This window comes from Natator depressus, chromosome 1 (genome assembly GCF_965152275.1).
Source record: "Natator depressus isolate rNatDep1 chromosome 1, rNatDep2.hap1, whole genome shotgun sequence".
Lineage (NCBI taxonomy): Eukaryota > Metazoa > Chordata > Testudines > Cheloniidae > Natator > Natator depressus.
This window is the reverse complement of record NC_134234.1, coordinates 275,043,269-275,067,946: the sequence shown is the minus strand read 5'-3', so window position 1 is coordinate 275,067,946 and position 24,678 is coordinate 275,043,269. Positions and strand designations below refer to the sequence as shown.

The 24,678-nt window shown below is 41.0% G+C and overlaps 1 protein-coding gene across 7 annotated transcripts in view; it reads right to left on the bottom strand.

Annotated features, from left to right (window-relative positions):
• Positions 1-24,678, bottom strand: part of PPFIA2 (PTPRF interacting protein alpha 2) — a 617,960-nt gene that overhangs the window by 224,221 nt on the left and 369,061 nt on the right. For all 7 annotated transcript variants that reach the window (XM_074941964.1, XM_074941966.1, XM_074941963.1 and 4 more), the window contains one exon: positions 19,937-20,101. In XM_074941964.1, coding sequence (XP_074798065.1) covers positions 19,937-20,101 — 165 coding nt within the window. The remainder of the gene's footprint in view (positions 1-19,936; positions 20,102-24,678) is intronic.

Sequence of the window (24,678 nt, the reverse complement as noted above, 5' to 3'; positions counted from 1 at the left end):
TACAGTACAATCTGCAGGTCTGTTTGCAGGTATGTGTATTGTGTCCTGAACACTCATGAAAGAGACATTAACTAAGAAGGCCTTTTAAACCTGATTCTGAGAAGAGTGAAGCCACAGATGTGAGCAATAGGTTATAATCTTTAAAGCCTAACGTTGTTACTATAGAATTTCCTTTTAATCTATGAAATGTACAGTAAATACAACCTTCTACAAGTACACAAGACACTAAATATAAGAATTTATTGGAACAGTTCCAAAGGAAAGGTATGGAAAAGAACTCCTGAAAACACATTCAAGTCCATTGTGTGAAGAATAACTGCTAATACTAATTTAATTTACCAAATTCATTGATGTGCAGCACTATTTGTAACTGACCAAGTCAATCTTTGTTAGTAAAGTCATTCACTTTATTTTATCTTTGCAAAAAGTTATTAAGAATCTACAAGATATATTTCCTATATACAAAAATCTAATGCTGTGTTTGTAATAAATGAGAGTTTATTATATATGAGAGAAGACATTATTATCTATTTTCTGGGCTTCCCTTAATACTGTCTATATTACACATAAAAGGTCATAGTGGAAACAAGAAAGTGATGTATCTTATTCTATAAAAGTGAAGGCATATAAACTTCTACTTGTTTGAACACTTATTTCATATCCAAAGGTAATGATGAAAGAAATGCTAATCAATTAAGAACTTTGGGGAAAATAATTGTCTTTTGACTCCTGCTATCCTTACTGATGAAAGTAGAATTTTGCAAATGCTTATAATACATACCTAACACTACAGCATTCACAAGAACTAATAACAAATAGCTAACACTTCAAACTGTACATATTAGTACACTATTGAAGTTACTTATGTCCAACACTATGCTGCAATGCGTACACTTATTTTGTCTTATTCTTCTTTAAATCAAATTTTGAAATTAACTTAGTCAAGACAGCAAATACACTTGCAGAAAATAATAGCATCATGGAAAGTTATTCAAGTTATATTAATTGACAGGTAAAGAAAACCTTCTGGAAGAAAGAAAGCAATTTACTCTGGCTTAGATTAAATAAAAGATCATGTAAGCCTAGTGTATATCTTAAACCAGTTGTTGCTTGCACAACACTATTTGTTTTAGTTAATTTGAATAAAATATATATTAGCATACTGTTTTAGTAAAAAGCAAAAACAAGTTTAATTGCAGTAAGAACATGCTATGTATGGTCATATAATTTATTCAAATGACCTAAAATATCTACAGTAGTAACTTCTAAATATTATTCATATTTAGGTGTACATTTTCATAAGATTTCATAGGACTGCCACTCACAGAAACACAAAATTAAAACACATACAAGCACATTCACTCTACAGGTTAAACACCTGTTTGTATGCTTTAACAAAATTCTAACAGTTGCATGTGGATTTTGAATAGGGCTAGAATTTGAATGTACAAAACCCGCTTGGGCCACATACACAGCTAGAATCTGAAAATTTACCTCTTAAATTCTGTACAGTGCAATACTATAGGACCCAATCCTGACCCTTGTTTATATGGAACTGTGAGGCATAATAAAGCCCAGAAAGCCACATATGTTGCTGCATGCTAGGCTGACTAATTCTGGGGATAGTAGGCCCTGGGCTCAATGGATGAATGTGAGGAACCACATGGTTTGTGAGAGCACAGCCACCCAGTGAGAGCAGGCAGGGAATTTGCATGAATAAGCTACATGCCACTCTATGAGCCACTCTATTCACATGCCAGTTTCTCACCCTAAACCATATGGCAGTAGTAAAGGTAGGGCTGTCAGCTGGAGGGAGAGTAATTAACTGAGAAGGGTTTCATTTCCTTCCTTCCTTCCATCAATCAATCAATCAATCAATAGATAATCCCCAAAGAGTATAGGGTCGGTCCACTGTCTTTCTGACCCACTCCAGAATCTTAAGCCTGCTGGCTCCAGTTTGTTCTCCTAACCTAAGCAACCATTACATTGACTGAGGACAGTTCTGTTTCAACAGAAAAGCCTATTCATTCTTTCTATACCTGCTTGCTAAACTGCCCAGGGATAATCCCACTCTCCACCTCCAATTGTGATGTTATAATCATTCCCCAACGTGGAACTGCCAATACACGTCAGCCAGTTAGGTTGACAGCAGTCTGTGACTCCAACAGTGAGAGGAGGGAGAACCTTGGGCAGCCATGAAAACATTGCACAGATGTCTTGAATTGAGAGAAACTTCCCTTTCAAAATGCAAACTAGTCTCTGATGCAGTTATGATGCTCAGAGCTCCTGAATGTTGTGTGTCATAGAAGCTGCAGTCCCCAGATCTGGCTCTAGACCAACAGGACAAAAGTTTAACCTACTAATCTTGGTTATTTCCTGACTCAGTTTGTATTCCTTCCTTAGTCAACCTTCCACTGATTTCAATTTGAAAATTGAGGAAGGACAGTGTTGTGCTGATGTGCTCTGACGATAAATAGCGCACTGGTATATTCTATATAGAAACTCAACAATGAGCTTCTATCATAAACAATATTTAGCCCATTTAGTGATGTTTCCCTGAAACCTATAAATCATGCAGAACAAACATTAAAGTCTAACTATGTGTAATGGGACTGTTGCCCCCTTGCTAACATTCAGTGGCGGTGTTTTTGTTGCTAGTTCCCAATACTAAAAAGGGGGAAGGGTCGATGAGGAATCAGGACCCTGAGACTGACAGTCCCCAGGAACAATGGGGAGAGGCCAATGCTCCAGGTCAGCCTGAATGACAGGGCGGGCAGGCTAATCAGGGAGTCAGGAGGCCAGGGAGGTCCTGTCCTCCGTGTGAGCTGGATTTGCCTGCATCAGACAGAGTGGGGCTGAGCTAAGGAGAAAGCAGGGGTCTAAGCTGAGCTAGATCCAGAGAGAGCAGACCCTGTCCTGGGAGCAGAGCTGCAGCCCCAAAGCCAGAGGCACAGCCCACAGAGAGCAGACCCTGTCCTGGGAGGAGAGCTGCAGCAACCAGAGCCAGAGGGGTCAGAAAAGCAGCCCAGGAAGCAGGTCAGTGCTGGGAGCAGAGTCACAGAAGCAGCCTGCAGAGCAGACCTGTCCTGGGAGCAGAGCTGTAGTAACCAGAGGACCCAAGAAGCAGCCCAGGGAGCTGGAGGCAGAGCAGCAGCAGCAGTGCAGAGACAGAGTGGTGGCTGGGGTTGGAGCAGTCCAGAGCTGGGTGCGGTGAGCAGCTGGGGAGAGCGAGGGGGACTCTGGGCAGCGGGCCCAGCACAGGGAGACACCTCAGCCATGAGGCTCTGCAGGCCAGGCTTGGATCGTAACCCCGACAGAGTGGGGGCGACACTGAGAAGAAGGGTCCTACCACTTAGCGCCTGAGAGCGTGTGGCCACCACCAGAGCAAGTGTCCAACCCACAGCATCCCTACAGCACAGCCAGGGCCTGAGAAGAAGGCCTGGGACTTACAAGGAACAGACTGTGAACTGCCCTGACATTCCAGAGACACTGTTTGTGAAGTTCCCTGCCACAGAGCGGAGTGATGTGTTTCCTTTAACCTTTCCCATTTTTCCTTATTCTTTTTAAAATTAATTGTTGATTGTTGACTTGCATTTGCTTTAACTGGTATGTAATGGTCAGTGGGTCAGAGAAGTGCCCAGTGCAGAGAGAGTACCCCAGAGTGGGGACACCCTAGCTCCTGTCCTAGGTGAGCGCAGCAGGGTTGGGGGTCGAGCTCCCCAGGAATCCTGGGTCCAGCCTTGTTGGGGTTACGAGGACTCTGCCAGACAGGAGAGTGGAAGGGGAGTCCTCAAGGGCCGGGAGGCCACTGGGTAAAGGAAGTGGGAGCGAGGACTCAGATCCTTTCGCTAGCCCACTTCACCAGGGTAGTGCAGAAGCCAAGAAAGTTCCCCACAATAGCGGGACTATTCCCCTGCTTACATATGGGACAATGGCCAGAGCCACCTAAAAAGTTGACAACAAACTTCTTATAATAAATCCTATGTTGGCATCCCCCCAAATTTATTTGAAAAACAAAGAAAAAATAAAAAACAACAACAAAAGCACACCCTAATCTAGTTTCTGAATGGTCTAGAAAGATTGGCATTCTGAGTGTTATCTTGTTAGGAGAAAAATGAGTGGACACAGACTCAGGATATTCTTACCTCGTCTATTTTTATATGGTTTTTAATTTTTATATCTGGTAAATGTGCATAATATGGATAACTGGCACTATCATAATGCTTTCTCATCTGTAGACCTCCAAGGGCTTCACATTATATCAGTCCCGTTTATATATGGTGCAGCCAAGCACAGAAATGTCAAGCAATATTCTGGAGAAGAACCACAGGGTTTTGTGAAATATCAGAAATGTGCCTCTGCTGTCCAGTCTGTAAACTGTAACAATACTTGCCCACTTTCTAGGGAACTGGTGTGAGGCTTCACTAAATAAGGTTTGTGAAGTACAGAGAATTCAGACTGGCACCACACATTACAAGGACTAATCAGAACATAGCAGAGGATACACCTCTAGGCGACACTTCTCCTATGCAATGCCACAAATGGTGCAGAAAAGGTATTCCCTTTCCTTTCTGCCTGACTGCACAACCACAGAGCCAGATGACCAGCCACACCACTGGCTTTGAAGTGCCACAAAAAGAACCAGGCTCATCATTGATCTTTCAGTGTCACATGGTTAATCTCTTGCTGGCATTCTGTGGTGGGGTGGTGCCCCACACCCATGCCAGATTGGGCTACAACAGGCCAGAGCAGCTGCGCAAGGCAGCAGCCAATCAGGGAGGGCCTGTTAGAGAGCCAGTCAGGGCCAGTATTACAGCCAATCAGGGCTAGGCTAGGCCCTATATAAAGGCTGCCCAGGAAGGGAGTAGGCAGTCTTTTCCATGCCTTCAGTGGGTAAAGGTCTGCTCCTCTGTGTGAGGGGGGCAGGGAAACGGGAACTCCTGCCTGGTATCTGCTAGGCTGCAGGCCCTGAGAAAAAGGACCTAGCCGGTGCAAAGGGGAAACAGCCCAGGGAGAAAGATGGATGAAGGGAGAGAAGGACGGCAGGCAGGAAGGCTGCTGCCAAAGGGTCTCTGGGTTGGGATGCAGAGTAGAGGGTGGGCTTGGGTCCCCCCCCTTGTACTTCTCCCTAGCCATTGGGAGTGGCCATCACAGACTGCACCAGGCCCCTGCCAAAAGGGGGTTAGACTTTGGGGTGTGGTTGACCATTGTGGCTGGGGCGAAGAGAAGGACTGCTGATAACACCAAACCCCTGGAAGGGGGTGAGACTGGAGCAGTGGGCACTGCCGGAGGACAGTGTCCTGAAGAGGACGCCGCAAGCTGGGAGCAATGCGGGTTGAGATGCCAATCTAGGGCGAGAGATGGATGGGACACCCCTGGCAGAGGGTGTGCTGCATGAACTGAGCTAATTCCCAGAGTGAACAGCAGGAGGTGCTGCAGTGGTGAGTCTCAACCCTGTCACACATTCCTGTAGGTGGTTACATGCTGCCTATCCTACTGTATCTCCTAGTAACTGCTTCTCACTTATTTCCCCTCTTCTGCCAAATCTTCCCTTTCTAATTCCTAGCCCACAAAGAGCTTTAAAATTATTTATTCATGATAGTATTTGTGATGTTTTTTCTATGAATATTTGTGACTAAAACTCCACTTACCTGCCTGTTTCTTAATTAAAAGATTGTAACTCGTGTTGAAGAAAATTAGTTGTTTTAATCTGCAAGAATAACTACATATACTTTTCTGTTGTATCTGCCCAGCGCTTATGTTAAGGGAATTAATAATCTCTGACAACCGTAATTGAGACCATAAAAACTTCTGTTGCTGTTCTTGTTTATGCGGCAACTTTACCTCAAAATTAAGTCAGAAAACTTTCTTTAAAAAGTTAAGGTTTAAAACCTTTCTTTTCCTTTTAAATTTACTTTTTAAAGAGAAATTAGTACCAAAAGTTTAAATCCAGTTGCTACATAAAGCCTGCAAGAGGGGAAACTTGCTTTGACAGATCTTATTATGTCACTGAACAGCAAAGTCCTTCTGCATGAACAAGATTGTTAATTTCTTTGTTACTTCCCAGTCTGGGAGCTTCTTCCAGAAGCCATTTCCTTGCAGGGATTACTGAAGGGAGAGACAGCGCTTCCTCTTCCTCTCAGTGGCCCTCCCATGGCCTTCCTGTATCTCCTCTTTCTATCTGTTTTATAGCCTCTAGTACTCCACATATGTTTGTAATTTGCTTAGTCCCTGCCTTTCTTGACCGCCCCAAAAACACTAAAGGGCATTTCTCAATAAGGCCAACACAAAAAATCTGGAGTTTTTTTTACCAACCGATTTGGAGATACAATCAGACAAAAAAAATTAGGAATTTTTTTCAGAGACAACAAGAGAAGATTTTAAATGCTCTGACGCCTCTGAGAGGGTGGAAGCATAGGCAACTTTCCTTTACCTTCCCATCCCTGAATCTTGGGGGCTAAGTTAGATTCCGATTCAAGTTAGGGCAACACTATAACTTTAAATACTCCTTTTCAGATTTTTCCAAACTATCTGAGAAGTTCTGTCCAGAGATAAGATGTGGCATTTGAAATTTATTTCTTTTGGGGGAATTTTATGGTGGCTTATAATGGGAAGCTAACTTCTACCTTGACTATGAAGCTGATACTACCATTCCATAGTGCTAGCAAGACTCCCAGATAGGTAACTGGTGGCTGCTGATCTGTGTGCAGACTACAGGAAAATACTGTAACCGATTAACATAGAATTTTATTTCTTTATCACAAACTGAGATATGTTTAAAAGAAAAGACAGTCAAGACAGATAAAAAACATGCTCTGTCTTGGGTTATTCCAGTTATCCTATTGGGTTATTCCAGTTATCTACACAAATTACTGTTTGTCTTGCTACCTGGTGTTCCTAAAAAAAAAAAAAAAATCTAAATATTCACTGACATCATCTGATATGGCTAAGAACTAATTTTGAGGTTGCTCAAATATATGCACTGGTCTCATGACTGTTTTGCCCATTTTCTATTTTTATTTCTAGCTATTCCTGATTTTCATTTTATACATATACATAAAATAACACAGACTACACTTTGACATGATATACAATGGATTAGAAAGTAGCTTGAAATATCACTTCCATCTATACCTCAAGCAGAAAGGTCTGAGCTCTTGTGTGGTGAAGTTATGTATGATTTGTTTGTCTGCAAGAGACAATATAAATCTTGAGACTCCTATAGCACCATGTTTTGGATTCAGGATTTATTCAGAATTAAAGAAGTTAAACATTTTGCTTTTTAATATGAAAAGACATCTTAAATTACTCCCATTCTGTGGATGTGTTAGGTGTGGTTTGAAGCATCAGGATAATTCTGTAAGTATTGCTCTCCTCTGAGCCAGGTGGAAGTAGATTCAAATCTGACTTCAGGACTGGATCTGTACTAGGTTCTAACAATCCAGTGGTGTATTTAGCAAGGTGCTGCACTACCAGTGTCATCCTTCAGATGAAATGTTACACAGAGTCTGGATATTGGGTGGATGTTAAAGCTCAGACAGCACATTTTTCAAGCAGATAGGTGTTATGTACCAGATATGGACTGGTTACAGAACTTCTACCCCAGAAGGAGAGACAGGAGATGTGGGTTTTTTAAGACATGTTAATACACTCCTGTATAATGACAGGCTTCAGAGTAGCGGCCGTGTTAGTCTGTATTCGCAAAAAGAAAAGAAGTACTAGTGGCACCTTAGAGACTAACCAATTTATTTGAGCATGAGCTTTCGTGACCTACAGCTCTCCATCGGATGCATTCAGTGGAAAATACAGTGAGGAGATTTCTATACACACAGAACATGAAAAAATGGGTGTTATCATACACACTGTAAGGAGAGTGATCACTTAAGATGAGCAATTACCAGCAGGAGAGCGGGGGGAGGGGTGGGAAGAAAACTGGTGGAAATGGCCCACCTTGATCATCACTACAAAAGGTTAACAGGAACCTCCGAGGAGTGGGGGGGGGGGGGGTGAGGAATAAACATGCTACATGCTTCCAGCTTTCATCCAGACCACACCACATGATCCATCGTCTACAGCCAACCTCTACGATACAACCACATTTGCTCCAACCCCTCAGACAGAGACAAACCCCTACAAGATCTCTATCAAGCATTCTTACAACTACAATACCCACCTGCTGAAGTGAAGAAACAAATTGACAGAGCCAGAAGAGTACCCAGAAGTCACCTACTACAGGACAGGCCCAACAAAGATAATAACAGAACGCCACTAGCCATCACCTTCAGCCCCCACTAACCCAGGAACCTATCCTTGCAACAAAGCCCGTTGCCAACTGTGCCCACATATCTATTCAGGGGACACCATCACAGGGCCTAATCACATCAGCCACACTATCAGAGGCTCATTCACCTGCACATCTACCAATGTGATATATGCCATCATGTGCCAGCAATGTCCCTCTGCCATGTACATTGGTCAAACTGGACAGTCTCTACGTAAAAGAATAAATGGACACAAATCAGATGTCAAGAATTATAACATACATAAACTAGTCAGAAAACACTTCAATCTCTCTGGTCACTCGATTACAGACCTAAAGGTCACAATATTACAACAAAAAGACTTCAAAACCAGACTCCAACGAGAGACTGCTGAATTGGAATTAATTTGCAAACTGGATACAATTAATCTTAGGCTTGAATAGAGACTGGGAGTGGATATGTCATTACACAAAGTAAAACTATTTCCCCATGTCTATTTTTCCCCCCCCCACCACTCCTTGGACATTCCTGTTAACTGCTGGAAATGGCCCACCTTGATTATCACTACAAAAGGCTTTCTCCCCACCCCTCCCCCCGCTCTCCTGCTGGTAATAGCTCATCTTAAGTGATCACTCTCCTTACAGTGTGTATGATAACACCCATTTTTTCATTTTCTGTGTGTATATGAATCTCCTCACTGTATTTTTCCACTGAATGCATCTGATGAAGTGGACTGTAGCTCACGAAAGCTCATGCTCAAACAAATTGGTTAGTCTCTAAGGTGCCACTAGTACTCCTTTTCTTTTTACATTCCTGTAGTTTTATTGCCAGCTCAGGTCAGGTACATTACACATGCTGCCACCTAGTGGCTGAATAGTATAATACAGTTTAGCATTCTATTACATCTCTCCCTTTACGTTTTACATTGCCAACATTTACAAAATCATGCTATGCTTAAAGTTCACTACATACCAGTCTGTTAAGTGTTTCTGAATCATACTGGTTTTATCATTACACGACCCAAACATGCACCTAGTGGACAGCCAGATAACCAAGTTGTTACAACAATGGTCTCTGGTCAGTTTTGGAATATTGGAGTCGTCATCTTATTATTATTGAAATTAAGAGGAACAGTCACAAGTGTAAAATGCCTGAAAACTGCATGGAATTTTTTTAAAATACCATAATAGATACTCATTCTATGTATCCTCCTCCCCCCCCCCCCAAAGAAAACAACAGAGGACCAAAAAGTGCCACCCAGACTAGCTAACAGAGTAAAAGAGGCTGTTAGAAACAAAAAGACATATTTTAAAAATTGGAAGTCAAATGCTATTGAGCAATATAGAAAAGAACAAACTCTGGCAAGTCAAGTGTAAAGACAGGCCTAATTGGGCAGGCCAAAAAAGAATTTGAAAAGCAACTAGTAAAGACAAAAATTAACAGCAAATTTTTGAACCTGTATTGGAAGCAGAAAGCCTGCCAAACAATCAGTGCAGCCACTGGATGATTGAGGTGCTAAAGGAATGCTCAAGGAAGACAAGGCTGTTGTGGAGAAGCTAAATGAATTATTTGCATAGATGTTGTGAGGGAGATTGCCCATCATTCTTTTTATATGACAAATCTGAGGAACTATCCCAGATTGAGGTGTCCATAGAGGAGGTTTTGGAACAAACTGTAAAATTAAACAATACCGTCTGGTTGTGGTGACTTATTCACCCAAAAGTTCTGAAGGAGCTCAAATATGAAACTGCAGAACTACTAACTGTGGTAAGTAAATCACTTAAATCAGCCTCCGTTCCAGATAACTGGGGGATAAGCTAATGTAATGCCTTTTTTTTTTTTTTTTTTTTTTTTTTTTAAAAAAGGCTCCAAATGTGATACTAGCAATTGCAGGGCAGTGAGCCTTACTTTGGTACTAGGCAAATTGGTTGAAACTATAGTGAAGAACAGAATTATCAGATACCTAGATGAACACAATGTGTTGAATCAACACAGCTTTTGTAAAGGGAAATCATGCCTCACCAATCCACTAGAATTCTCTGAGGGGGCCAAAAAACATGGGGACAAGGGAGATCCAGTGCATTTAGTGTACTTGGATTTTCAGTAAGCTTTCACAAGGATCCCTCACCAAAGGCTCTTAAGCAAACTAGGCAGTCATGGGATGAGAGGGAGGGTCTTTCATGGATCAGTAACTGGTTTAAAAGATGGGAAGCAAAGGGCAGGAATAAATGGTCAGTTTTCAGTTGAGAGAAGTAAATAGTGGGGTCCCCTATGAATCTGTACTGGGACCAGTGCTGTTCAACATATTCATAAATCTGGGGAAAGGAGTAAATGGTGAGGGGCAAAGTTTGCAGATGAAACAAAATTACTCAGGATAATTAAATACAAAACTGACTATGAAGAGTTAGAAAAGGATCTCGCAAAACTGGATGACTGGGCTAGAAAATGGCAGATGGCATACAGTGTTGATAAATGCAAAGTAATGCATCTTGGAAAATAATGGGATCTAAATTAGCGGTTACCACTTAAGAGAACGATATTTTGGAGTCTCTGTGGACAGTTCTCTGAAAACATCTGCTCAATGTGCAGTAGCAGTCAAAAAAGCTAACAACGTTAGGATCAGTTAGGAGAGGAATAGATAAGACAGAAAATATCATAATGCCACTATATAAATCCATGGTATGTCCACACCTTGAATACTCTATAGCGTTCTGATCGCCCCATCTCAAAAGAGATACATTAGAACTGGAAAAGGTACAGAGAAGGGCAAAAATGATGAAGGGGTATGGAACAGCTTCCGTATGAGGAGAGAGATTAAAAAGACTGAGACTTTTCGTCTTAGTAAAGAGACAACTAAGGTGGACCTGAGAAAGTTCTATAAAATCGGGAACGGCATGAAAAAAGTGAATAAGGAAGTGTTTACGCCTTCTCACAACACAAACCAGAGATCACCCAATGAAATTAATAGGCAGCAGGTTTAAAACAAATGAAAGTTAGTACTTATTCAGACACTGCACGATCAAACTGTAGAACTCATTGCTAGCAGATGTGAAGGCCAAAACGCTGAAGTTCAAAAAGAATTAGATAGCCATCAATGGACCTATCCTACATGAAGTTATTAGCCAACATGGTCAGGGATGCAACCCCATGGTCTAGGTGTCCCTAGCCTCCAACTGCCAGAAGCTGGGAATGGACGGCAGGGGATGGATCACTCTGCCTGTTCTGTTCATTCCCTCTAAAGCAACTGACTTTGAGAAGACAGGCTACTGGGCTAGATGAGCCATTGGTCTGACCCAGTATGCCCATTCTTATGTTCTGTCTGCCATCTGTAAAGTTTGCTCTGGTGTTTTTTTTGTTTTGTTTTTTGACGAACAAACTGTAGATGTTGAGGTTTCTGTTTAACTCTCTGCTGGTTTCGAGCACATGACGTGAGCAATTTTTTTTTCATTACAACATCTGGAGTTTTCCATCCTTCTTTTCCCCCATCCAGTTTGATGCAAACATGTCACCAGGTCATAAACCCAGAAGTTCTCTACAACAGATGTCACTAGTTAAAAAGATTTGTAAACTCTTTTTTTGCTTTTTTTTAAATCTGATTTGGCTACTCTCCTCATGGATGGCCACTTTAGAGAGAGGTCCTTTTCCGAAGTCAGAACTGTAGTTCTGAGTTTTCCCACCAGGAACTGTGCTGGACTATATCCAGTAGCTGTTATCAATGTTGATCTGTAGCTCAGAAGAGCAAGGAATGGATCATCCTGCTGTAGGATTTTCTTGGCTATCTGTAGAGCTCTATCAGCCTCCCTGTTCATTTGTGGATAATGTGTGCTGCTAGTAATCAAAATCATATCTCATTTGGAATGTCTTAAAGTCCACTGCTGTGAATTGTGGTCCATTGTCCATCACTAGTTGTTAAGGAATACCAAAACGTGCAAAAGTGCACTTCCGTTTCTTGATAACACTACAACAGGTTATGTCTTTCAAGTAAATTATTTCTGTATACCTGGAAAAATAGTCCACTACAACCAGGTAACGATGTCCCCTGAATTCACATAAATCAGCAGCTTGTCTTTTCCAAGGTCTGTCTGGTAAAGGTGTTATTAAAGGGTCTTTGTGTTGTGTCAGTCTGTTAGTTCTGCAATGTTCACATGCAGATACCATATTCTTTATATCCTTGCCGATGCCCGGCCACCACACTGACTGGTTGGCATTTAGTTAGTCCTTGATGTCCTTCATGGATGAGGTTTAGGATTTCTCCTCTTATTTAGTTTTGAATTACGATGCAATTGCCTTTAATCATGAGTCCATTTGACTTGCTTAATTGTCCACATACTGCAAAGTAGTCTCTTATCACTTCCTTGGTGTCCTTTTAGATACTCTCGGCAGCGGGCCCTCACATAACTTGGAACTTCTTGAAGTTGTGTGTCTGTTAAGGTTGCTTGTTGTAGCTGGTGTAGTCTTTTCTGGCACTGGTCTGTATGTGTTCATAGCATCCATTTACTCATTTGGAGCTCATGGATAGTTGAGTGTGATGCTGGGCTCCAAGACAGTGTCTGCTACTATCAGATTTTTTTCCAGGAATTTAGCAATTGGGTTCAATTACTAACCTTATCAATGGATGACTGCATATCAGCAATGCTTGATCCTGGTCTTTTCCGTTAATGAGGGTTACAGACAGATTATGGTCTGTATTCAGCATAAACAAATCCAGTCCACAAAGATATCTGTGAAAGTTCTCACATGCCCATATGCTTTCCAGGTACTCCTTTTCAATCTGTGCATGTCTTTCTGCTTCTGTGAATGTGAGAGCAAAATGCAACTGGCTTCCACTGAGTTCCATGTTGCTACAATAATAAATCACACAGGCCATAGCTGCTTGAAGAAATGACCTGTGCCTGCTGAGAGTGGGAGGGAGGGGTAGAGTGAGGGCAGCCGGCTTCATCAGTGTTTCTGAGCATGCTAAATCCATGTGAGCATGCTGAGTACAAGCAAAGCGGTGGGGGGCAGGCACATGACCCTGTATTTTCCCCCCCCATACACACATCACCTCTAGCTGCTTGCATCTGCACTGACCATTGTGGGTTTGTTCACATCATAGTACTTGAGAACTGGAGGTACTGAGATAATTTCTTTTACCTTTTTTGAGGGCAATTTCTGTCAGACTTTAATAGTTCACTCAGTGGTTTTGTCACTTTAGAAAGGTCTTAGATCAATCAAGGCCATTTACCATCCCCAGGAGGTGTCTCGGTTCTGGTACATTCATTGATGTATTCAATTCTCAAATTGCTTTTACCTTCTCAGGGCTAGGACTGATTCTATCTTTGTTTACTGTCTGTCACAAAAACTTGATTTTGGGATAAGCAGAAAATGCACGTTTTTCTTGTAGCTTCAGTCCAGACTGACTAAGATTAGACCTTCCTTGAGGGTTTCTTCCATGGAAAACCCATACATCATAATATCATCCACTAAGACTACAACTCCATTTGTGTTTTGCCATCTTCCTTTGGAAAATTTCAGGTGCACTGGTAATCCCAGAGGGTAATCTTTGAAAGCAAAATCTCCCAAAGGATGTGATAAATGTAGTCAGTTTCCCATTTCTGAAGTGGAATGGGTAGGCTGAGGGAATATCCTCTGTAAACTGCATGATTCCTAGGAATGTAGCTTCAAGGCATGACTATTGTTGTGACTGTTACTCCCTTCCCATGACACAGAAATCCCTGCTGAGAACATAGAAGTGAGAACCTGTGTTTGGGACCTAACTGGCAGCAGAGCTCATGAACATGTCAAGCTGCCATTGGGGAATGGAGGGCATTTAGAGACACTTCAACTCTCTGTCTGATTGGTGACCTACAGGGCTAAAAAAACCACCATGGCCTATCTACCCTTTTACTGTTCTGTCTCTATACAGGGCTTGTAATGCAAGAATATATGCAGCCCAAAACCAGTCGATTGTTGTGACAAAATTTTCCTCTTCTGCAGGTCCTGCATGGAAAATGATAAACTAACCCCAGGTTTTCAGAGGACATCTTTGCTCAAAAGGTCACAGAATGAATAGTATGTAACACATTATTGTAAAACACTTTGCGATCTCTTCTTTACAAAAAATGAGATGTAAACACATTCTATTAAATCAACAAGCTCTTCATGGTTGTTTCTCTGGTAGAACAAGGATTCTGTGGTATTTTGACTGCACTGAGGACATTGTGTAGCTCTTGACACCAAGAGAATCCAGAATTGGCAGCAAAACTCAACTTTTAGGTTGATAAGAACCTAAAAGTTAACAATTATAACACAGTTAGATATATAGAGAAGGAAAAGAAAATTGATATATGCTGTGACAAAACAAAGAGAAAAACATTTTTATTTTTATAGTGCAAATGGAGTTTGTTGCAAAGTCTTCCTCAACTAACTCACCCACAGAAATGCTTAAAGATGTGATGTACTTAAGCTTCCCAGAAAATACATCAGGACTACAGAAGACTGATTTCAGAAGACTTTTGAATAATGTTATTAATATAATGTATGTGTGACCAATAATATTTTAAGACTCACATAATCCATTTTCCCCATGAGTGGTATTTTTTTATAAAGCACTTAAACAAGGTAATTTTTCAATGACAGCGATTAGATCCCCACTCTTGCATGTTCTTCTCATCTGTTTTATAATGTGGTCAAACTGACTGATCTTTTTTGTCTAAACCTTGTCAGATCTAAAAAGCCCAGCAGAGTAGGCATTAGAGCCAAATCTTGCTCCCATTATAGCTACTAGGATTTGCTCATTGAGTTCAATATAGCAGTATCAGGCCTTTAGTGAGTACACTACATGGAATGGAGACCCTCGAAGTAATAGCCAGATGCTGCGTCAGCTGTTCTTGGGGACATGGTCAGTAGCAATGACAATGGCATTAGCATTGTTCTCTCTGAGTAAGTGAAGTTAAAGCCTCAGCATGATGCATGGGGATACTGTGTTGGTGGCAATTGCCGCCTCTGAGATGACAAGCAAAACTCAGACCCTGACCACTTGTAGTTATCCCAAGGCAACTTCCACAAAAGGGTGTTATCAGCCTTGATGCCCAACCCAGAATTTCTACTTAGATATTTATAGTGTGTCTAGCTGGAAAAAATCTCCTTTTTCAATTTTAATTGTTTTTCCCCCCACTTTCCCTTCTTAAAATACTGTGTGGCTTTGCATCAAATCCCATTACAGCAATGACTCCACTGCAGTGGCTGTTATACTGTGTAGGTAGGAATCATTGCCCCCACCAGTGAAACACAACCACACTGTGACAGAATCTGTTGAAACACGATACAACAGTATTTTAGTGTTGTAAGTTAGTGTGAGAGTTGATATTACAAAGGAAAATTTTCAATTAGGCAGAATACACACATCTGGTTAGGATTTTTGGTCAGAATACTAAGGCCAGTCTGCTTGGGCAAAGACCCTGTCGTACTTTCTCAGAAGCATTTGGAATAATTTTGTGTTTTCTGGCCAACATTCTCCCTGCAAAATAAAACCGATTTGAATGTCCAAAGGTCAGATTCTCCCCTCTGTTGCACGAGACTATATATTGAAGAGGTGAGACTGGGCCATATTCACTGGTATTGCCCAGCTGGTTTGTGTGTTGCTCCATTGCAGGGAGTGTGGATGGGGGAAAAAAGGGTATGGCTGGTCCGTCCCTCTGTAACCCATAACAAAACTGTGCTAGTGGTTAGAACACAGATGGAGGTTTATAGGTCTCCTATTGCCTTAGAAATAATTAGCTTAGCCCTTCACCTCAAACAATAGAGGCTCATGATTTTAGGTACAGGCGTACAGGCTCAATCACAGATTACTTGAGCAGGGATGTTACACGTATATCTAAGTGTTGTAAAAGCCATTTGGAGCTGTGGGCAGCCAGTGGAAAACAGAATGGCCTTCAGCTCTAACTTTCTTTGGCAAGAAATATGGTAATAGGACAATACAGGATACGGGGCACATGGTAGAAGTAGCTTATTGTCACCTTTATACTCTCCCTTTAATGTTTTACCAAGCATACCTTGGCCAAACCAGAGAAACTGGCTTGGTATTTTATATCGGTCTATATCTATAAATAGAGACCTGCACATACAACCAACATATATGGAGGTAATACCCATGTGAAAAAAACCCATGTGATACATTTTTTCATATACCTTTGGCTCCCTCACTGCCTCTTTACCTTCTAATCTACCTCCTCCTAATCAGGGCTGCTGTAAATGGTAAAATAAGGTTTTATCTAAATCTGAATTTTCCATGGGAAAAGACAGCTTTCAGCAGAATTTTCTGCCAGGAAAAACAAAATGAAACCTTTTGTTTCAGGTTAACATTATGCATCCCTCTGAGCTACTATAGTGCCTCATGGGAGTTGTAAGTGAGGAAACCTCATGCCACCATTCTCTCTTATGGACCCAGCTTCTGAGCCAGACTAAATCTCCAATGATTCACCACAGTCTCAATCTGTGGCTGAGCAACCATGGTTCATCACAGGACAAAAAATTTCATTTTAAGTCAACAAACTGAAATGAAACGTTTCATTTTAACAATGTTTAAATGTTTTGTTTTGATGTTGAAATGAAACATTTCCAAAGTGAATTTTTCTGACGTTTTCATTCTGTGAAAAGTTTTGGTATTTCAACTTTTCATCCTAGTTGGGATTAAAACAACTGTCAAAATATCAGAATTTCCCACAGTACAGTAATACCATTTTTCAATCTGTTCTCTCCTAAACTATTTTAAGGGCTTCTCTACAAGGCAAGTTAATGTGTAGCAAATCAGGGTTTGAATTTACAGATCACTAGTTTGCTGCCCACTAACTCACCCAGTGAACCCTGCTACAGTGCACTAAACGTTCTGCAGGACTTTTGAAATGGGAGTATATCACAGTGTGATGTCAAACTGTTAGTGCACTATAGCAGGGTCCACACAGGATGTTGTTGCATGGCAAGCTAGTGGGCTGTAGATTTACACTCTGGGTTACCACACACTAATGTCCCATGTAGACAAATCCGAATGTTCCATAACTCTGCTCTGAATAGTTTCAAGCAGCCACCATTCTTTTAAAAAAAAAATAATAATTTTAAAAAAAAGTCTGTTACAAAACTTTCCTTTTTCTCTACCCCAACTGTGAAATTCTCCCCTCCACCCCCAGTTAGACCTGTCCAAGGCCCAAAATTGGTAAGATTCAGCTATAGGCAAGTCACACCTTTTCTATACATTAAAATGCCATGACCTTAAAGTCAGTTAACTTGCAGCCCTGACTAGGTGGAATTAGAAGCATTATACCCTTGGAAAGGGGATAGTTCTAGCTTCTAGCGATAGGGTCTGGAATCATAGAATTGTAGGACTGGAAGAGCCCTTGAAGTCTTCTAGTCCAGTTCCTTGCACTAAAGGCAGGACTAAGTATTATCTAGACCACCCCAGATGGGTGTTTATCTAACCTGCTCTTAAAAATCTCCAATGATAGAGATTCCACAACCTCCCTAGGCAATTTATTCCAGTGCTTATCCTACTCTGACAGTTAAGAAGTTTTTCCTAATGTCCAACTTAAACCACCTGCCATAAATATAAAGGGAAGGGTAAACCCCTTTAAAATCCCTCCTGGCCAGAGGAAAATTCCTCTCACCTGTAAAGGGTTAAGAACTAAAGTTAACCTCGCTGGCACCTGACCAAAATGACCAATGAGGAGACAAGATACTTTCAAAAGCTGGGAGGAGGGAGAAAAACGTCTGTCTGTGTGATGCTTTTGCCGGGGACAGAACAGGAATGGAGTCTTAGAACTTAGTAAGTAAGCTAGCTAGGTATGTGTTTGTTAGATTATGATTTCTTTAAATGGCTGAGAAAATAGCTGTGCTGAATAGAATGACTATTCCTGTCTGTGTGTCTTTTTTGTAACTTAAGGGTTTTGCCTAGAGGGATTCTCTGTTTTGAATCTAATTACCCTGTAAGGTATTGACCATCCTGATTTTACAGAGATGATTCTTTTTTACTTCTATTAAAAGTCGTCTTGTAAGGAAACTGAATGCTCTTTCATTGTTCTAAGATCCAAGGGTTTGGGTCTGTGGTCACCTATGCAAATTGGTGAGGATTTTTACCAAACCTTCCCCAGGAAGTGGGGTGCAAGGGTTGGGAGGATTTGGGGGGGGAAAGACGTGTCCAAACTATGTTTTCTCAGGAACCCAGATAAAGTTTGGTGGTGACAGTGGAAGTCCAAGGGCAGAGGGTAAAAAATAGTTTGTACCTTGGGGAAGTTTTAACCTAAGCTGGTAAAAGTAAGCTTAGGAGGTTTTCATGCAGGTCCCCACATTTGTACCCTAGAGTTCAGAGTGGGGAAGGAACCTTGACACCACCCTTGCTGCAATTTAAACCCAAAATAAGCCCCCCCCCCCTTTTTTCTTCAGTTGCATCATATTGCTAAAGCTCTTTATATATTAACCTCATAAAATCTGACACATGTGTTTGCTGAATTTCTGTAAATAGTATATATGGTGGTAAACTATGGCAGTTCTCAGGATTTGTTTATTATTCAACTAAATGCTAAAAACTACTATGTGGCAGAAATTCTCTGCTTATATTTTTTTTTCAGCCTTTTAAATATCATAAACCCTACTAATCTCCAAAGGATATTACTGACAATACTTGTTTATGCAAATTATGCTAGTCAAAAGCTCACTAAACCTAACAGCTAAGAGAAGCTACTACATATTGATATACACACATACATACACCAATACATCTATATAAACTTCCTTAAAATTCATGTTAGTAATGTTTACCTTAATAAAATATCACTCCTTGCTAGCTAAACACAGATACACTTTAGGCTAGACTTTAAATAAGTGCAGGTGACTTTCACGTAACATGGCACCTGCTGGTCAAATCCAATATGAAGAGACATAACCTGCAATGTTCGACACTTCTAATAACAATGAAAAAAACATTCTATTCTTTGAATATAACTAATGTATTCATAAAGTTTTGTGGACTACTGCTCCTCAAATATTAATTTGTGGTGAGTATTTGCAAACTCTTGCAGGACTTACACAAAAACAGGTGTACATTTACATTTAAGAAATCTGTACAATGAATACTATCAAAAATTCCCTGGCATTCAGAGTGCTACATTCCAGATCAAAACCTTTATTACACGTAGTAAGCCTTTTAAAAAGTCAAGTACTAATGTCTAGTTAGGAGAGAGAACTGATGTTGCTATCTCTTTATTCACAATTCCACTGCATGGAATTGCAATTTGAGATGCCCATATTTTCTCAGCAATCACTTGCTTCTTGAAATACACAACACAGACTAGCATCTCCATGTGTGGGAGATATGCTTGCTTCGTGCTAAATGGAGAGAGGTGTTTATGCCAGTGATGTAACTTTCATGGACTGTTTTATAACAAAAATTGCTAGTGGCCACAAATAAGTTATGATCTAATTTTTATGTAAAATCCTTACTAACCCCCCCTCAGAATGAAGCTAAGAAATGAAATATGAACGTTTCAGTTGTTAGTCATGCCTTGTCAAAGATTTTTTTTGGATATGCTACTCTCAGTATTACAGTACACTCCAAGAACTGAGAAACAATACTGCTGCTCTGCTGTAACGTAAGTGTGGTAAAGCAAGGAGATAATCTGCTGAGTAAGCTTCTTTCCATACTGTACCTTTTCATCCAAAGCCTTATGGTGCTCAAACAAAGATTTCAGTGCTTTGAGAACTTCAACTTCACTTGAAACTCCTGAGGGGGACTGTGCTTGCCGTTTCACTACCGTCATCCTCAGAGACCTTTCATGTCTTGAAACAAGGCACTCCAAATGCTCCAGTAACAGCTGTTGGGTTTAAACATAAAGGGACATCATTCATTTGTACCTAAAGGTCATAAGCATTACAATTACAAACTGCACACTACCAAATGACATGGCCTTGGCAACCTCCCTAGCTGAAGACTCTCCTAAAGATACTGCCAGCATTCCCTGACTCCAAGTCAGAACATGAAAGAAAATGAATTTTATTCAGATCTTCTTAAAAAGCTGCTGTGCACATTTGAAAACAACAAAATTGCTCTACTTAGATTTATTGTTGCCTGTCTAAAATCCACTTAATGTATTTTTTTTTAGTCACAGTAATTAATGGAATGTTAATAACAAAAACAACTAATATAGCTAACCAACTAGTGCAGTCTATAATTAATGCCTGAAAATCAGTCACCTAATTGTAATTTGTTTCATTTCTACTAAAACTGCATTAACAGAGAATGCAAAAACAAGCAATGTATTTTCATTAAAGTTTTAAAACACTGTATTTATTCTAAATGCATGTTGCATAGCTAATGGTGCATGTTAATATGGCAAGCTCTAAAATATTCACTGTTTAGTTATGGAATGTGAAATGTCAACAAATGTTGCTAAGTACATTCTTTGTGATTTCTAGCCTACATTCAGCTGAAGAAAATATTAGAATAATATTTTTACAGACATCTTTTTGCTGATATAAAAATAGATTTTCAATATAAGGTATATCAGTGTTATCGCGGTAGGATCTGAGTATGCAAGTGGTTGGTTTTATTTATATTAAAAGAGAGTGGCTACCTTCAAGAGTCATACTGTATAATAAGAATACTTTAATTACAGTATAATCACAATAGTATTCCTTTTCAACATGCAATTACATCTAATTCATATAACTGAAAGCTTAAAAGTTACATGACTGATTTACTTATTACTCCTTTGATGTGGTTCTTTATACATCTACTATTGGAACACATCTGTTTACTACATATATGTTTGCATATATTTATTCTCAGTCATGTAGTTAACTTTGCAGTCTTATGCTTTTGTCATACCTGTTATCACTAACTCATAAGCATAATTGAACTATAATGGCAATGTAACTATACTGAATTTATGGTATCCTTAATAAAACGGGAATGACTCATGTTTACCATTACTGTACTTTAAAAACACGTCCTGCTTGCATCCTGCCAGTAGTTTACAACCATTTACCAAACACATATGTAAGATTACATGAGGTTAATATATAAAGAACTTTAGCAATACCACACAGCTGAAGAAAAAGAACATGTTTTGCCATTCTGGAATTAAGAAAGCAGATTAACAAAAGCAATCCACATGAAAAGACGTGCATGAGCTTGTTCTACTGCAATGGTGGGCAACCTGCAGGCCGCACGCAGCCCATCAGGGTAATTCGCTGGTGGGCCACAAGACAGTTTGTTTACATTGACTGTCTGAAGGCATGGCCGCCTACAGCTCCCAGTGGCTGTGGTTCACTGTTCCCGGCCAATGGGCACCGCAGGAAGCAGTGCAGGCCGCAGGGAGGTGCTGGCCACCGCTTCCCACAGCTCCCATTGACTGGAAGTGGCGAACCACAGCTACTGGGAGCTACAGGCACCTGTGCCTGCTGACGGTCAATGTAAACAAACTGTCTCACGGCCCACAAGCAGATTACCCTGACGGACCACAGGTTGCCCACCACTGCTCTGCTGGGTCCCTGGCTGATGTAACACAAGTTGAGGGAAGGCAAATGCAGGCTTTTTGTGACAGCTTTGGCAAGCAGCTTTAAGGTGCAAATGGGTTTGGAGCCCCACCCAACAAAGGTTGATGAGGGGCCACGCTAAAGCACTGCTTTCTTAAATGTGGGCCTAAATTAGAGCATCTCCAGGCCATGCTTCTTCCTAGGCCAGTGACTCTTCATTGCTGCACCACTTTACTGGAGTCTCAACAATCTGACCCAATCATAGAAGATTAGGATTGGAAGAGACCTCAGGAGGTCATCTAGTCCAACCTCCTGCTCAAAGCAGGACCAACCCCAACTAAATCATCCCAGCCAGGGCTTTGTCAAGCAGGGGCCTTAAAAAACCTTTTAAGGATGGAGATCTACCACCTCCCTAGGTAACCCATTCCAGTGCTTCACCACCCTCCTAGTGAAACTGTTTCCTAATATCCAACCTAGACATCCCCACCCCCACTGCAACTTGAGATGGTTGCTCCTTCTTCTGTCATCTGCCACCACTGAGAACAGCCTAGCTCCACGACTGAGAACAGCCTAGTTCCTCTTTGGAACCCCCCCTTCAGGTAGTTGAAGGCTGCTATCAAATTCCCCCCTCACTCTTTTCTTATGCAGACTAAATAACCCCAGTTCCCTCAGCTTCTCCGCGTAAGTCATGTGCCCCAACCCCCTAATCATTTTCGTTGCCGTCCGCTGGACTCTCTCCAATTTGTCCCCTCTGCAGTGGGGGGGAACAAAATGAGGTGCAATACTCCAGGTGTCTCTGCCTCTCCCCCGAGCTCTTTGTCATCTGCGAACTTGCTGAGGGTGCAATTCATCCCATCATCCCCCCCCCCCCCTGCACAATCTATGAAGATGATGATTATGGCAGGGTTAAGTTGGCTGACTTGAAGGCCTTATTAAATGACACCCCCAAAGGATCATCCAATGGTTAGAGTACTAGCCTGGACCATGGGTAGAATGGGGGTTCAATTTTCTCCTCCACTACAGACTTCCTGTGTGGCCCTAGGCAAGTCACTTAGCAGCTTAGTGCCTCAGTTTCCTATCTGTAAAAAAGGGGATGTGAATATAAATATTGAAAAGGAGTGCAAAGTGCTCAGATACCATGGCAATAGGGACCACATATCTACCTAAGATAGATATTGTAGATGTTCATGGGGGGGCAAGGGATATTTAGGGTATGATTAGGGGAGGTAAATTATAGCATTTGTCTTCAGGATAGTGTAAGGATTGCCTGTTCTATTTATCCCTAGGCACAAGAATGCGCCTCAGTTTTTTCTGGGGTAGGGTGGTTCTGCAAAGTGTTCCAGCATGACCACATGGCTAAATTTCACAGTGGGCCCTAGATTTTTTTCACCTCTAGGTTTATATTCCTGAAAAGTTCCAACACTAATCTTCAGCCAGCTGGCCCACTTTTTCCTGTGTTGTCAACCTCTATTGTTCCACTAGAACCCTATAGTCACCTGAACAAGTGAAGAGAGAATCTAAACTGGAGTGCGAGCTCTACATTGTTTCTTGACCACTTTTCTTCTTTTCCTTCAATAGATCAGGTGTTTTTGTCTTTTGATTTTCAGTTAGAGACAAATCTGAAGCTCCATTTACATTTATAAATGGCTACTTGTTGATCATTTCTTCTTAAGGAATATGTTTTGAACCAACTGCTACATATCCAAGTAGGCAGCAGAGGTGTAGCAAATTGTCACGTTAATGATCCTCTGCTTAAAATCTTTTATAATGGCCCTAAATTGCAAAAATGGAGTCTAATGTATAAGAATTATATACTTCCTGGTTCAGAGCTCAGACTGCAGTGTTTTTTCCGTGGCTGTTAAAGTGGATATTCAGATTTGTAATCAAACCAGTTATATGAGTTCCATTTCAAGTACATTCAACAATTCAAAATGTCAACTATCTTTAATATTGTTCACTCTTCTAACACTTCAGAAAGCTGAACTTTCATAAGATTATTAGCCATATTTGATAATAGGTAACGAAAACTAGTTGGGGGGGGGGGGGAACCCATCAGCTTGTCTGGGTTTTCCCTGAGAATACTGTAGATCAAATGTAAAAGCTTAATTTTTTCTCCATATCCATTTTCCCTTTCTTGTAACTTTAGGAAGTAAACAAGCATTCAGTGTTTTGTTTTGTTTCATGTGAACATTTGTATGGCAGTAAAAACAAAAAATGTTAATCCATTAACAAAAAGCTTAAAATCAAAGGCCACATTTTCAAAAGAGCTCAGTGCCCACAACTGGAGGCCACATTTTTAAGAGAGCTCAGCTCCCACTTAGGCAGCTGCATGACGTGCCCATTTTAGAAATGGTCTGCCACCAGCCATGGAGCAGGCCACTTCATGTAGGAGCCTAAATGGGAGGACAGCTCTTGAAAATTTGATGATGTAAGCTGTTTTCTGAGGTCTTTTGAAAACGTGGCCATAAATTTTCAACTAAGTATAATCAATTATCAAAGCAGAAATATACAACAATGTGAACAGAAGCCTTTTGTTTCTAATAATGTTTTCAATATTAGTGTGTGGTGAGAATCAAACCAGTTAACCACATCGTATCTTCCCCAGATGTCTCCTTAACCAGAAAACATGCCATATCTGTAACACATATTTTATTGTGAACCAATGAAGGCTCAGGAAAATTTATCCCATGTTCCATTGTGCACAATGATACCTGTAGGGTTGCTGGGTGTCCGGTTTTCGACTGGAACACCCAGTTGAAAAGGGAGCCTGGCAACTCCGGTCAGCACTGCTGTCTGGGAGGTAAAAAGTGTGGTCAGCAGCGCAGCAGGGCTAAGGTAGCTTCCCTGTCTGCCATGGCTCCGCATAGCTCCCGGAAGCAGTGGCATGTCCCCACTCCGGCTCCAATGCATAGGT